The 12,552-nt window shown below is 48.2% G+C and overlaps 1 protein-coding gene across 4 annotated transcripts in view; it reads left to right on the top strand.

Annotated features, from left to right (window-relative positions):
* The window catches only part of MSI1 (musashi RNA binding protein 1), a 59,801-nt gene that overhangs the window by 40,241 nt on the left and 7,008 nt on the right, over positions 1–12,552 (top strand). For 2 of the 4 annotated variants that reach the window (XM_026689358.2, XM_026689357.2), the window contains exons 7-11: positions 1,189–1,237; positions 6,504–6,586; positions 8,465–8,582; positions 8,772–8,852; positions 10,200–10,256. In XM_026689358.2, coding sequence (XP_026545143.1) covers positions 1,189–1,237; positions 6,504–6,586; positions 8,465–8,582; positions 8,772–8,852; positions 10,200–10,256 — 388 coding nt within the window. The remainder of the gene's footprint in view (positions 1–1,188; positions 1,238–6,503; positions 6,587–8,464; positions 8,583–8,771; positions 8,853–10,199; positions 10,257–12,552) is intronic. The other 2 variants (XM_087943086.1, XM_087943087.1) reach the window with 1 other exon arrangement.

The raw sequence follows: 12,552 nt of genomic DNA on the forward strand, positions 1-12,552 counted from the left end.
TGGGGGCGTCTCCTGCCACTTGCCCAGCCAATGGGTTGATGACGTGGCTTTAGTTCCCTTTGAACCAAGGAGGGTGAAATGCACAAGGAGCCAATGCTGCACATAGCTGACATTTTACCACATTTGGAATCCCCAATTCCCAAGGCTGTGTGATCTCACACCAGAGAATTTGTTCTGTCTTCAACCTGCCAGCAATCTTGCAATCATTGGGTATAATTTACCCCTAGCTGCTTCCTGCCTGACAAAGGCAGTCCATCTTTTATCACCTTTCCTGCTGTGGCTGGATTTCTCACACATGCTTAGAATAGCGAGTGAAATCTCCTTTCCTCAAAAGGTTTAGAGACAAATAAGTTACCAAGGGGAAAGTTTGCATTTGCCATTGACTGCACACGCACACACCATCTTAGACTTGGAAGATGCAATGGTTGGTAGCTCTGATGCTTTCCTTGTCAAGGGACGGACTGAAACCCAGGGCTTCCTACCAGCTCTGGATTTAGCCAATACGGATGACCGGCGACGTTCCTGGATCTGTGCAGATGGGGCGGGTTGTGTGTGAGGAGCTCACTACTCTTGGTTTTCTAGGAACATCTCTAGATGTTCAAGCAAGACCCGTGTCCAAATTCCAGCGATCAGCCTAATTAAATCATGAGCCTCAAGCCAAACTCCAAAAAACTGCAAAGATTTTATTAGGAGCCACACGCTGGCATGACCTGTAAGAAGCCAAACTCTGAGATACATAATTGACAGTCACCTATGACCCTGTTTTCCCCCCCACCCCTCTGGGTGTATCATAATTCAGATTGTCCAAGGGAGATTTTCGCACCCAGAATACCTGGTTGCCTCAGTTACAATCTCTGTGAGATAAGCTTGGTTCATTTGCTGTATGCTCCTTAAGGGGTCCCCCCACCCTCTTTCCTATGGCAACTTGGAAAACTAGGAATGTTTTACAAGTTGACAACCTGTTGGCATTGCAGGGAAATCTCTTCCTATCTCCTCTTCCTCCCCTGGTGCTTAAAACTAGAATAGGTAATTAAGCAGCTTATCACTGTCTACTTTCTACTAATGCCCTAAATACGTTACCTAATAGATGATTGTAGCCTAACATTGAAGTTCTTCCTAGCAATTATTTTGTTTTTATTCACCCAACAGCCACTCATTTCACCCACCCAGATCGTTTTGTTCTTGCAGGTGGACGATGCCATGCTGATGTTTGACAAGACAACTAATCGGCACCGAGGTGAGAGAGAGGCTTAAGAGTTTGGATCTAGGGGGCTGCCCGGCTGTGCGGCCCCTTCCAGCACCCCCCACCCCCAATCGAGAGCTTTCACCCACTGTGGGGCCCTCAGGTGATGCAAGCAAGCAAAGAGGGGCCCCTTCTTTTCTTGTCCACCTGCCTGAGATCAGCAGGGCTCCCATGTTCCCTGTTAACCCTCAGGAAACCGAGCCGAAGAAAACCAATGGGAAAGGGCAGGAAGCTGCCTTCACCTGCTTCCTTTTCCCGGTTTCCCTTTGGTTACAAAGAGGGGGCCTCTCAGAGGTCCTCTAGTCCAGGGGTCTCCAACCTTGGCAACTATAAGCCTGGAGGACTTTGCTGGCTGGGGGATTCTGGGAGTTGAAGTCCGCCAGGCTTAAAGTTGCCAAGGTTGGAGACCCCTGATCTAGTCTGACCACCTGCAGGATCTGTTGAAGTGGCTTTGGACAGGTGGGTCTCCAGCCTCCAAGGAAGACCTCCAAGGAAGAGGGACCCTGCAGTCTATTCCACTGTTGTCAGCTTTGGAAAATCCTTAGGTCTACTTCCCAGTAGCTTCAACCGAGTGGTTCCGGTCCTGCCCTCAGGGACAGCAGAGAAGAACTCAAAAGTTAGTGAAGGCCGACAATCTTTCAGATAGTTAAAAGTGCACTGCCTTTTTTTTGCAGACTATTCATACCCAGATGCTTTTAACGGTTCCCCAGAGGACTTGGTTTCCTCCGCCATCTTGGCAGGCCTCCTTCTTTGCTCCAATTTGTCACAGTCCTATTTGGTCCCAGAACCAAATCAAGACACTGGTCTGATCAGGGCAGAATGGAGGGAGCCATTATTTTCCTGGATCTGGGTTCTCTACTTCGGTCAGTGCAGCTCAGGATAGCATATTTGCCCTTTGAGCAGCCGCATCCGACTGCTGAGTCACAGTCAACCTGGGATTAGGAGAATGCCCCGATCCTTTGTCCCAGGCACGACTGCCAAGCCAAGTGCTCGCCATCCTGTCCTTGTGGCTTACATTTTAGCTACCCAGGTGTGCATTTCTTTCTGTCGAATGTCGTTCTTTTAGTTCTGACCCACCTTTCAAGCCTCTAAGCTCTTTTGGATCTTCTCTTTTGCTTCTAAGACAAAGCTTGTGTCCCCTGCAACGGCTGTGGCCTTTCCTAAAAACTTCGAAGAGCACAGGGGCCAAGATCTCCCCTGTGGCTGTCCACCTGGTGCTCTTTTCTGGATGATGTGTAGACATTTATGAGTGTCGTTCATCCAGTTATGAATACAGGTAGTTGACTTACGACCACAGTTGAGCCCAAAATTTGTGTGGTTAAGTGAGACATAACCTGGCTGTTAAGTGAATCTTCCCCATTGACTGTGCTGGTCAGAAGGTCGTAAAAAGTGATCACATGACCCCGGGACTCTGCAGCCGTCATAAGTGTGAACCAGTTACCAAGCCTCCGAATGTAAATCACATGACGATGCAATGGTCATAAGCATGAACAATGTTGTAACTTTGCCATTGTAACTTTCAATGGTCACGAAACTAACTGTTGTAAGTTGCGGACTACCTGTGCTTTTAGCAGCTCTACCACCTAGCTGATATTTTATCATTTTGCTCACAAGGACACCATGGGTTTGTTGAATGATTTGCTGAGGTCAAAGTACATTATTTCCATGGGATTCCCTGCCGTCAATTAAGCTAGTAACCCTATCAAGAAAGAGACGCTATTAGTCCGCTCACGCAGGCTCTTGATCACTGGCGCGTGCTGTGCAGGAACTCACAGATATGTCCGAGGCCCTTGTCCAGGACAGACCTCAAGCTGATGGGTTAATAATTGCCTGAGTCCTCCTCCCTCCTCCCCCAGTTGGAAAGGAGGGTCAGCCATGCTCTCTTCATCTTTCGGAACTTTGCTGGTTGCAGGAGTTCTTGCAGATTGCAGTGGGTCGACCTGCGATCTCCGCTGCTAATTCCTTCAGTATTCCTCCAGCTGGGTTTACCTGTGTCAATCATGTTGGTTGAACCAGTTCAAGGCTCTTGGGGCTGTTTAGTATCTACCAAGATAAGAGATGTGGAGTAGAGTAGAGTAGAGTAGAGTAGAGTAAGTCTTAACGTTGCCAAGTTTGGAGACCTCTGTTCTATCCTGACATGTTGGCTCCTTGCACCTTTATGGACTTCCCTCACTCATAATGCTCTTCCTTCTTTTTCATGCGATCCTTTCGAGTAAGTTTCTGTGTTTGGTCCTTGCCTTCCACCCTTGAGTGTTGCTTGGGGGAGGCCTCCTCTAAAGTCTTTTTTGAAACAGTTTTTAACTCCCACCCAAGCAGGAGACCCTGCACCATGGCAGTCCAATCTCTTCTTGAAAACCTCAATTGATGAAACTCCACAGCTTCTGAAGGCAAAAGCTGTTCCATGGGTTCTCACTGTCAGAAAACGTCTCCTTATTTCCAGGTTGAATCTCTCCTTGTTCGGTTTCCATCCATGATTATTCCTTGTCTGGCCTCCAGGTGCCTTGGAAAATAGCTTGACCCCCTCCTCCTCAGTGGCAGCCCCTCAAATATTGGAAGACTACTATCCTGTCTCCCCTGGTCCTTCCCTTCCCTAGATGAGCCAGGCCCAGCTCCTGCAACCATTCATTGTATGTTTTAGCCTCCAGCCCCTAATCATCCTGGTTGCTCTTCTCTGCACTCTTTCTAGCACTTTTCTACAACTTCTGGAGGCTGCTTGCTCAGGCCAAAATCTTATGTCAGCTATTCTTCGTCTAAGAGACATCCTCTTTGACAGGCCTTGGAATCTTCTGCAGCCTCAGAGAATAGGCATTCTTCTCCTTGATGGGCTTGTTTCTCGGTGCCATTTTGCTTCCACAAGGGCTTCCTGTGTCCAGCCCAAGAATTCTTCATGTCACGTTTGCCTCTGCCCGCTTCCCCTTCCCCTGCCCTTTGCAGCATGTATACTTCTTACAGTCTTCGGACAGGAAAATAAACCCACCCCATTCCCTGCAGGTCCCAGGAGCCGATCTCTCTGTCCACCACCGTCTTTCAACAGCAAGCAACAACAACAACACTTCCCTCACTGCATTTTTCCTGGCCCTCCTTTTTCATTTGCTCTGTGACCTGGTGCTCTGGGCAGCTGCTTCCTTATATGTCCACTGAAGCTGCCCCAACCAGGTCAGTAGAAGCAACGCTCCAACCAGTCAGCAGCTCTTGGGGGAGAATCAACAGCAGCTGTCAGTCAGCCTCCCTTCTTGGCTCTCCTCCTTCCCTTTTCTGCCTCTTCCTTCCGCTGCTAAACTCTTGGGCACTTGCTCATTTCTCTAATTTTAAGTTGTATGGGCAGGATGTACGATGCCTCTGGGTCCTCCTGGTGTTTGGAAGGTCTGAAATACCGCAGACCTGCCTTCCTCCAAGCCACCGCTGAATTTTCCTCACTCTTGTGCCCCCTGTGTTTCCAAATCTAGCTGCCCTAAGCAAAGATGCAACCTTTTCTTTTTATAGCATTTCTGCCTGCAGATGTTCTCTTAGCTTTTGTGCCTGCCCCTTGCTCGCTCATTGACTGTTATAGATATTACGTAATGTAGTGTATTGTATAAATTACACCAATAAATAGGTAAATGGAACAGGGCAGTTGCAGGCCGGATTCTGCTACCCCCCTCTCCCTTTCCACTGCCCGGTCTCCCCCATTACGCTCTGTTTTAACCAGAGAGATGCAGCTCTGCCTTTGCCCCCTGGGTGGGGGGGGACTCCTTGGCCCATTTTCCAGGCTTCTTCCGCGCTCTGTTCTCCCTTCCTGGGCCCTCATCCTTTCTTTGGTACCTGGCTTCCTGGCTGCCATCCACCAGGGCTTAAGGAAATCTGAGCCAGTGCCGGTATTTGCAGCCAGGATTTTAAAAAGCAACTTAACTTTGCCATAGTAACTGGGGGGGGGGGCAGCTGAGGCCTGCTGTGAAACGCTGACCAGGCCTGCTCTGTCTTGCCCAGAGAAAGGCTGCAGAAAGGAAGCCTCGGCTGGTGGGGGAGGTGGCTGTGCCCCAGCAGGGCGGAGGGCGGGCGATGCCTCCCGCGTGCCAACTCGGATGCCTCTCTTCTGCAGGGGGGAGCCTTTGAAATGATAGGGGTGGGTAGGGAGAGCTCGGAAGAGTAGGCAGGAGAGAGAGAGATGGACTGCTGATGCCCACGTTCCTCAGCGCTTTTCCAGTCACCGCTTGTCTACATCTTGTAGAAAATGGCATTCGCCTCTGCTGGCCAGTCCTACTTCAGGATGGTTACCCTTCCAGGTCAACAACATGGAGATTCTTCACTGAAAAGGATAATGTTCCTTTTGCCTTTCTGGATTTGAAGCAGCCTGTTGGCTGTTTTAATCTCATGATAGATTGTGAAAAGGACAATCTATCAGGTAGAGGTAGTGTTCTGACCAAGGCTTTCCCGAGACCGTAATTAAGCACATGCTCGGTTAAAACAATTCCTGTTTTATTTCAACGCTGGGAATTATTTTCATTCCCAGCTGGTAATGAGTCCCAAACAGTCCCTCAAGATAAGCACCCACCTTTCTCTCCTTTGAATTGCTGCCAACAACTAGAATGCCAAATGAATTTTTAAAAAAACAACCGAAGTACAAAGTCCACACAGAGCTTCAAGGGTTAATCCGAACAGAGTGAACGAGTTTGCTTCCTGTAAAGTTTTCTCTACCTTTGCCTGTCCTTTATACCTTATGGGTGGGGCCAATCACCTCCCAGCCTTACTCCCGAGTCTCCCCTTTTGTCTAAGCTGCTCTCGCCTTCTAGCAGTTCTGGGCACATGCGCACTGGGAACAGGCTCCCCTGGGTCCTCTGCCTCGCTGATGCCAGACTCCGGAGGCTCCAGAGTCAGCACCCCACTCCCAGATGGTCCTGGCCCCATCCCTGCATCGGATGCAGGACCCTCATCCGAGTCCTCTCCAGACTCCCAGACTCGTCCCTGTTCTTCCCCACTGTCCGATTCCGCTGCCGTCTGCACAGGCTGCCGGCGAACCACAGCAGGTAGATATTTCTCTGTCTGGGCACAGTGATAATATATCTGCTGAACAAAGCTCTGCATTGGCGACAGGAAGGGCATCTGGCCAGTAAACACTCAGCTCCATACAGTTGCCCAGACTCCACCCTGCAAGGGATTATGAGGTCATTAAAAGAGGATGATAGATTGCCAAAGGGACCGAAGGCTTGAGCTGGAGCCCTGGAGAGCTTCCTAGGGGCTTCTTGACTTGACTGAGATGGGTTTGTTTTTGTTTCTCTTTCAGGGTTTGGGTTTGTCACCTTTGAAAGCGAAGATATCGTGGAGAAAGTCTGCGAGATCCACTTCCATGAGATCAACAACAAAATGGTTAGCACAAAGAAAGTTGGATGGGTGTCAGTGGGTTTGGGTTGATGGGATGGTGTCCCTTGCTGCTACGTCTTTCTTCCCCCTGGACATGAGGGTCAGGCTGTTATGGCCTCCGCAACTTGACCCATGACCCTCCGTGGTGGTTTTACTGGCGAGTTTGGCCAGGTTTAGCCTCACAGAATGGGGTCCCACTCGGAGGGACACGGAGGGACCACACCTACAAGGAGATTCTTCTGCCCTCCTTGAAATCAGCTTTGTCCAGTCAGGTGTTCTCCAAACATGTGGAATTCCACATCTAGAATTCTCAGCAATAGTTGTAGCTAGTAGGGGAATTCTGGGAATTGGTCTATACAGCTGGAGGTGCAAAGCTGAAAGTTAATTTTTTGTCAACCCTGTGCAGCATTTCTGAGGCAAAGGGCTGAGGGAGATGGCAAGGCTCAGGTGCTTTCTTCCTAAATATCTGTCTCCACAGTATCTTCCCAGCTGGGGTTGGCATGCTCTGGGCTCCATCGATTAAGCCAAGGGTCTTCAAACTTAGCAAGTTTAAGACTTGTGGACTCCCAGAATTCCTGAGCTAACATGACTTGAGGAGGAATTCTGGGAGTTGAAGTCCACAAGTCTTAAAGCTGTCAAGTTTGAGGACCCTTGGATTAAGCAATGCCACCTATCACACCCTCAAAGTGAATTTTCTCTGTAGCATCTCCTGCCTTCTGGAATAGGGTTTCCTTTGGCAATCAGATTGCCCTAACTCCTCTGGTATTTCGAAGCCCTGAAGATGTGGCTCTTCACCCAAGCCAGATGATTGATGCCCCTTTCCTTGTGCCCATCTGGGTTTGCCCATTTCTGCTCTTTTAGTTTTTTAGTTTACTTTATTGTCATTGCACCTGGCGGAGCGAAATTAAATGCCATCTTCAGTGTACATTATTATAACTATAAAAATGAAACCCAAACATACATCCTTCGCATTCTGTACAATTGAATTGAAAACCCCTGATATTGCATTAATGTTGCACTATAGTATTGCCCTGGGATAGAAGCTGTTTTTCAGCCTCTTTGTTCCTTGTTTTTATTCTCCTGTACCATCTGCCAGATGGTAATAGTTCAAAGAAAGGGAGCCCAGGATGAGATGGATCTTTGAGAATGTTTTGAATTTTCTTAAGGCAGCAGGAGCTATAAAGCTCTTCCAAAGAGGGGAGAGGGCAACCCAGGATCCTCTGGGCAATGACATTAACCTTCTGGAGCCCTGTCCTATCTGCCCCTGTGCAATTGTCAAACCATATACAGGTGTAGTAAGTTAAATTACTCTCTATGGTGCTGCGGTAGAAGGTCACCAGCAATTTTCTATTCAATTGTTGTTTCCTGAGAAGCCTCAAGTAGTATAATCTCTGCTGGGCCCTTTTGACCAGGGCTGCAATGTGAGCACCCCAGATCAGGTCCTCTTTTATGACCTGCCCTTTCAGTCTGCCTTGTTTTTTGTGGTTTTGCATTGTTCCTAATTTTAAGTGTTCTGAATGAATAGAATAGAAATAGAACAGAACAGAATAGAATAGAACAGAATTCTTTTATTGGCCAAGTGTGATTGGACACACAAGGAATTTGTCTTGGTGCAAATGCTTTCAGTATATATAAAAGAAAAGATACATTCTTAATCGCTCATAAGCTGCCCAGTCCCTGAGAGTGAAGTGGCACTTAAATTTAATAAATTATTATCACTATTAATAGAAGAACACGGTGCAATTAGGGGAGGATCGTGCGTGTTTTATAGCAAGGGCCAGACAGCTGTCGTCCAGAAGCAAAGTTCTGATGAGTCCCCTGCAGTAGCCATGAAACGTGCACCCCCTTTTTATAGGGTTATCTTAATGTTGTGTCTGGTGCCAGGTGGAATGTAAAAAGGCTCAGCCCAAGGAAGTGATGTCGCCCACTGGCTCCGCGAGGGGACGCTCCCGAGTGATGCCTTACGGGATGGACGCCTTCATGTTGGGCATCGGCATGTTAGGTAAGGATGGGAAAGCGGCAGCACCCTCTTCTGGAAGAACCAGAGAACGGCAGGCACGTCGCCGAGAAAGGACCCCACACCCCATCCTCTGGGCCCCTGAGTTAAAACTGGATGTGGGTGGAGAGGGGGGGAAGGGGGATGTTTGTTTTTTAATGGGGCCTTCTGATCTTCTTCTCTCTTTGAGAATAGGGTACCCAGGTTTCCAGGCAGCCACCTACACAAGCCGGAGCTACACCAGCATTGCACCTGGCTATACCTACCAGTTTCCCGGTAGGTCCTTCTTCCTCTAATTTTGTGTTGCTTTTGCGTGGTCAAACACATTTGCAAACCTTCTTTGCAAATTGTCCTCCTTCCCTGGGGGGGTGGGGAACGTGAAAGGCCTCCCCCAAAGCTGAGATGAAATAGGAAAAGAATTATATTTTTCTTTTCTCAGATGCTGGTTGAATTCTCAAGAGTCCTAGAGGTACAGTGGCTCCCGGAGGCCCCCTAGTTCAGGGTTTCTTAACCTTCAGCCACTTTTAAGACTCCTAGACTCCCAACTCCCAGAAAGCCATGCTAACAAACTTTTAAGGCGTGCGGATTTCAACTCCCAGAATTCTGGGAGTTGAAGTCCACCCGTCGTGTAGCAGCTGAGATTGAGAACGCTGATCTAAGTCAACCTTGCTGCAAGATTTACTAAAGCAATAGGATGGTGGCTTTCCTTCACTTAATTGATGCCTTCAGACTCTTTCAAAAGACTCCCTACTTTTGGAGTTTCTCCTTCTATGGCTGCTTACACCCCCAGCCGAGAACTGTCTTTTTCCCAGAGTCACTCCCTTTTAAAAATGGGAGCATTTTATAAAGCTTAATGTGCCAGAGGTGTGAGGCGAAGTCCGGTAGGACCCAAACCATCTGAATAAACCACAGATTGTGAAGCGCTTTACGTACACCCTTCTGCCCAGAATTTTCTGTAAAGTGTGCATTTTGGCATTCATGCTTTTAAAGGTCAGTGTCTCTAAATGTCTGCATTTTGGGATGCACTTCTGAACAAAGAGAAGTGTGAAAGCCACAGGGGAACAATGTTCTGACTTGTGTATTATTTTCTCTTTGAATGACATCCATACCCTGCCCTCTCCAGCCTTAAAATTCAGTCTGATGCATGAGCACCTTAGTAGACCAATATTTTTGTGTTAAATTTATATTCACCGGCAAAGAAATAATGGCTGCGAAGGCTCCTGCGTGGGGGCTGAAAGGTGAAAGCGGAAGCAGAATGCTTCATCTCATATTTGAATAGACCAGGTTGCCCTGATAATAGTTAGTACTTAGTAGACCAATAGTTTTCACTTGCACAGACCGTCAGAAAGAGCCGTGAGGTGTGTCTTCTGGGTTCCTACTCCTACAGGTGGGGCAAAGGCTGTTGGCTGCACCTGATAACTTTGAGCAAGGCCACCTTGGAACTGCTGGTGGGCGTTGCTCCTCTGGCTGTTTTCGGGCAGTCTCTCTGAGGATTTCCATTTCCTGTGCTTGCCTTTTGCGCTCCTTCCTCTTCCTCTTCCACCCTTGCCTCTGCTAGCTCTTCTGTCCCAGAGCTGAAGGCCCCGAAGGAGCATCCTAAGTTGTCTTGCTTTTCCTTTTTAGAGTTCCGGGTAGAGCGGACTCCCCTCCCGAGTGCCCCTGTCCTCCCCGAGCTCACAGGTCAGTCCCACCAGTTTTCTCCTTGCAACAGCTGGAAGAGGAGGGTGGGTGGTGCTTTCCTTGCCTTGTGGCTTCGGAGGCCAGGAGTTGCCGGTAGGCAGGCCTGGGCTGGTTTGGGTTCTCTGGCTTTAGCCTCAGGATGGGGTTCTGGGGAGCCGAGAAGCTGCTCATGGAGAGGAACGGATGCACACTGGGACATTTGTTCCCCACTCCATAGCTGCTCCCTGTCGAGGGGAGTTGGAGCATTCTCACACCCTTAGATAAAAGGAGGAACCCGCGTTCTCCATCTCTAAATCATTCACTGTTTCTGCTCTTTACCTTCCGTGGAAACCACCGATTGGGTAACCCCTGAGTTGCCTTTTGTGCCATCCTTCCATGGCAGAGCACCTGGTTCTGCAGGAGGGAGCCACTGAAGAGAGCCGTATCCTGGAAGCCATGGCAGACAAATGGATCAGGAAAGGATGTTGGCTCTCCAGATTGGCTGTGGTAAGAGGAGAGCCAGATTAGTGTTCGAGGGGGAAAAAAATCTGATAGCATCTTTTCCATCGTTTTGATGAAAAGGCATAACTCAAAAGTTTGTTAGTCAGATGTGATTAGGAATTTTAATTTAGTTTAGTTTAGTTAAGTTTACTTTATTGTCATTGCACCTCGTACAACGAAATCAAACACCATCTTCAGTGCACATCATGACCATGAAAATAAACACAAACACACATCCTTCACACTCCACACATTGAACTGAAAACCCGCAACACCGCACCAACACTGCACTATGCAGTAGAAGTCAAAAGAGTTACTGCCCTGGGACAGAAGCTATTTTTCAGCCTATTTGTGTTTGTTTTTGTGATCCTGTACCGTCTGCCAGATGGTAATAGTTCAAAAAAAGGGAGTCCAGAATGAGATATGGATCTTTGAGAATGTTTTGTACTTTCTTAAGGCAGCGGGAGCTCTAAAGCTCTTCCAAAGAGGGGAGAGGGCAACCCATGATCCTCTGTGCAATGATATTCACCCTCTGGAGTGCTTTCCTATCTGCCCCTGTGCAATTGGTAAACCATACAGAGGTGCAGTAAGTTAAGATACTCTCTGTGGTGCAGCGGTAGAAGGTCACCAGCAGTTTCTCATTCAGTTGTTGTTTTCTGAGAAGCCTTGGGTAGTAGAATCTCTGCTGGGCCCTTTTGACCAGGGCTGCAATGTGGGCACCCCAGGTCAGGTCCTCTTTTAGGGTAACACCCAGAAACTTAAAACTGGCCACTTGCTCCACTCGGTCTCCATGGATAAGCAAGGGCTGGAGGTCTGATCTGTTCCTTCTATAGTCCACTATAAGCTCCTTGGTCTTATTGGTGTTGAGGACCAAGTTATTGTCTCCACACCAAGAAATCAACCATTGGTCCACCTTATCTCAGTAGGCCGACTCAAACCTCCCCCCAGAGACGAGTCCCACCACTGGGATCAATTCTGGGAATTGCAGCTTCAAAATACCTGGAAGGTCAACTTCTCCTTCAGAGGATTGTGCAAAACATTTTTTTCCAAACGGTTCTGAATATGGAACTTCCCAAAGTTGGATGCAAAACAGTCTGCTTTGAATATTGGAATACCCCCCGTTTTCTGAACCCCAAACATTTTCCAGCATGCTCATGTTCCCTTTTGTACTCAGACAATATTTTGGAGGTTACGCAAAGCTCCCCACTCGCAGTGGTTGCACAGGCTGCCTCTCAAATGCTCCTTTGAAGGAGTTGGTTATTTTCAAAACTGCCTGTGTGAGATCCACCCCAAACATCTGGAAGAGAGAAGCCAAGATGTAGTGGTGACCTTTTCTTTGTCACTTCTGAGCAACTGGACTCGAAAGGAAAACATTGCCTTTCTGAGTCATCTAAGCTCACGACTGATGGAGGGAAAGATTAGGGGTGACGCGATACTGTCTTCCGGTACTTGAGAGGCTGTCACAGAGCAGAGGGGGTCAGCCTCTTTTGCAAAACACCCGAAGGCCAGGCAAGAAGTAATGGGTGAAAGCTTGTTAAAAAGAGAACCAACCTGATGGTGTGAACAATTCATCAATGGAGCCGCTTGCCTTCAGAAGTTACGAGTGGTTCATCACCGGAGGTTTTCAAGAAGAGACTGGATAGCCATTTGTCTGGAATGGTCTAGGGCAGAGGTCTCCAAACTTGGCAACTTTAAGACTTGTGGACTTCAACATAGCTGGCTGGAGAATTCTGGGAGTTGAAGTCCACAAATCTCAAAGTTGCCAAGTATAGGGTCTCCTGGTATAGGGTCTCCTGCCATGGGTAGGAGGTTGGAC

This window comes from Notechis scutatus, chromosome 13 (assembly GCF_049901735.1).
Source record: "Notechis scutatus isolate UNSWTSFEM ecotype Mainland chromosome 13, rNotScu1.2, whole genome shotgun sequence".
Lineage (NCBI taxonomy): Eukaryota > Metazoa > Chordata > Lepidosauria > Squamata > Elapidae > Notechis > Notechis scutatus.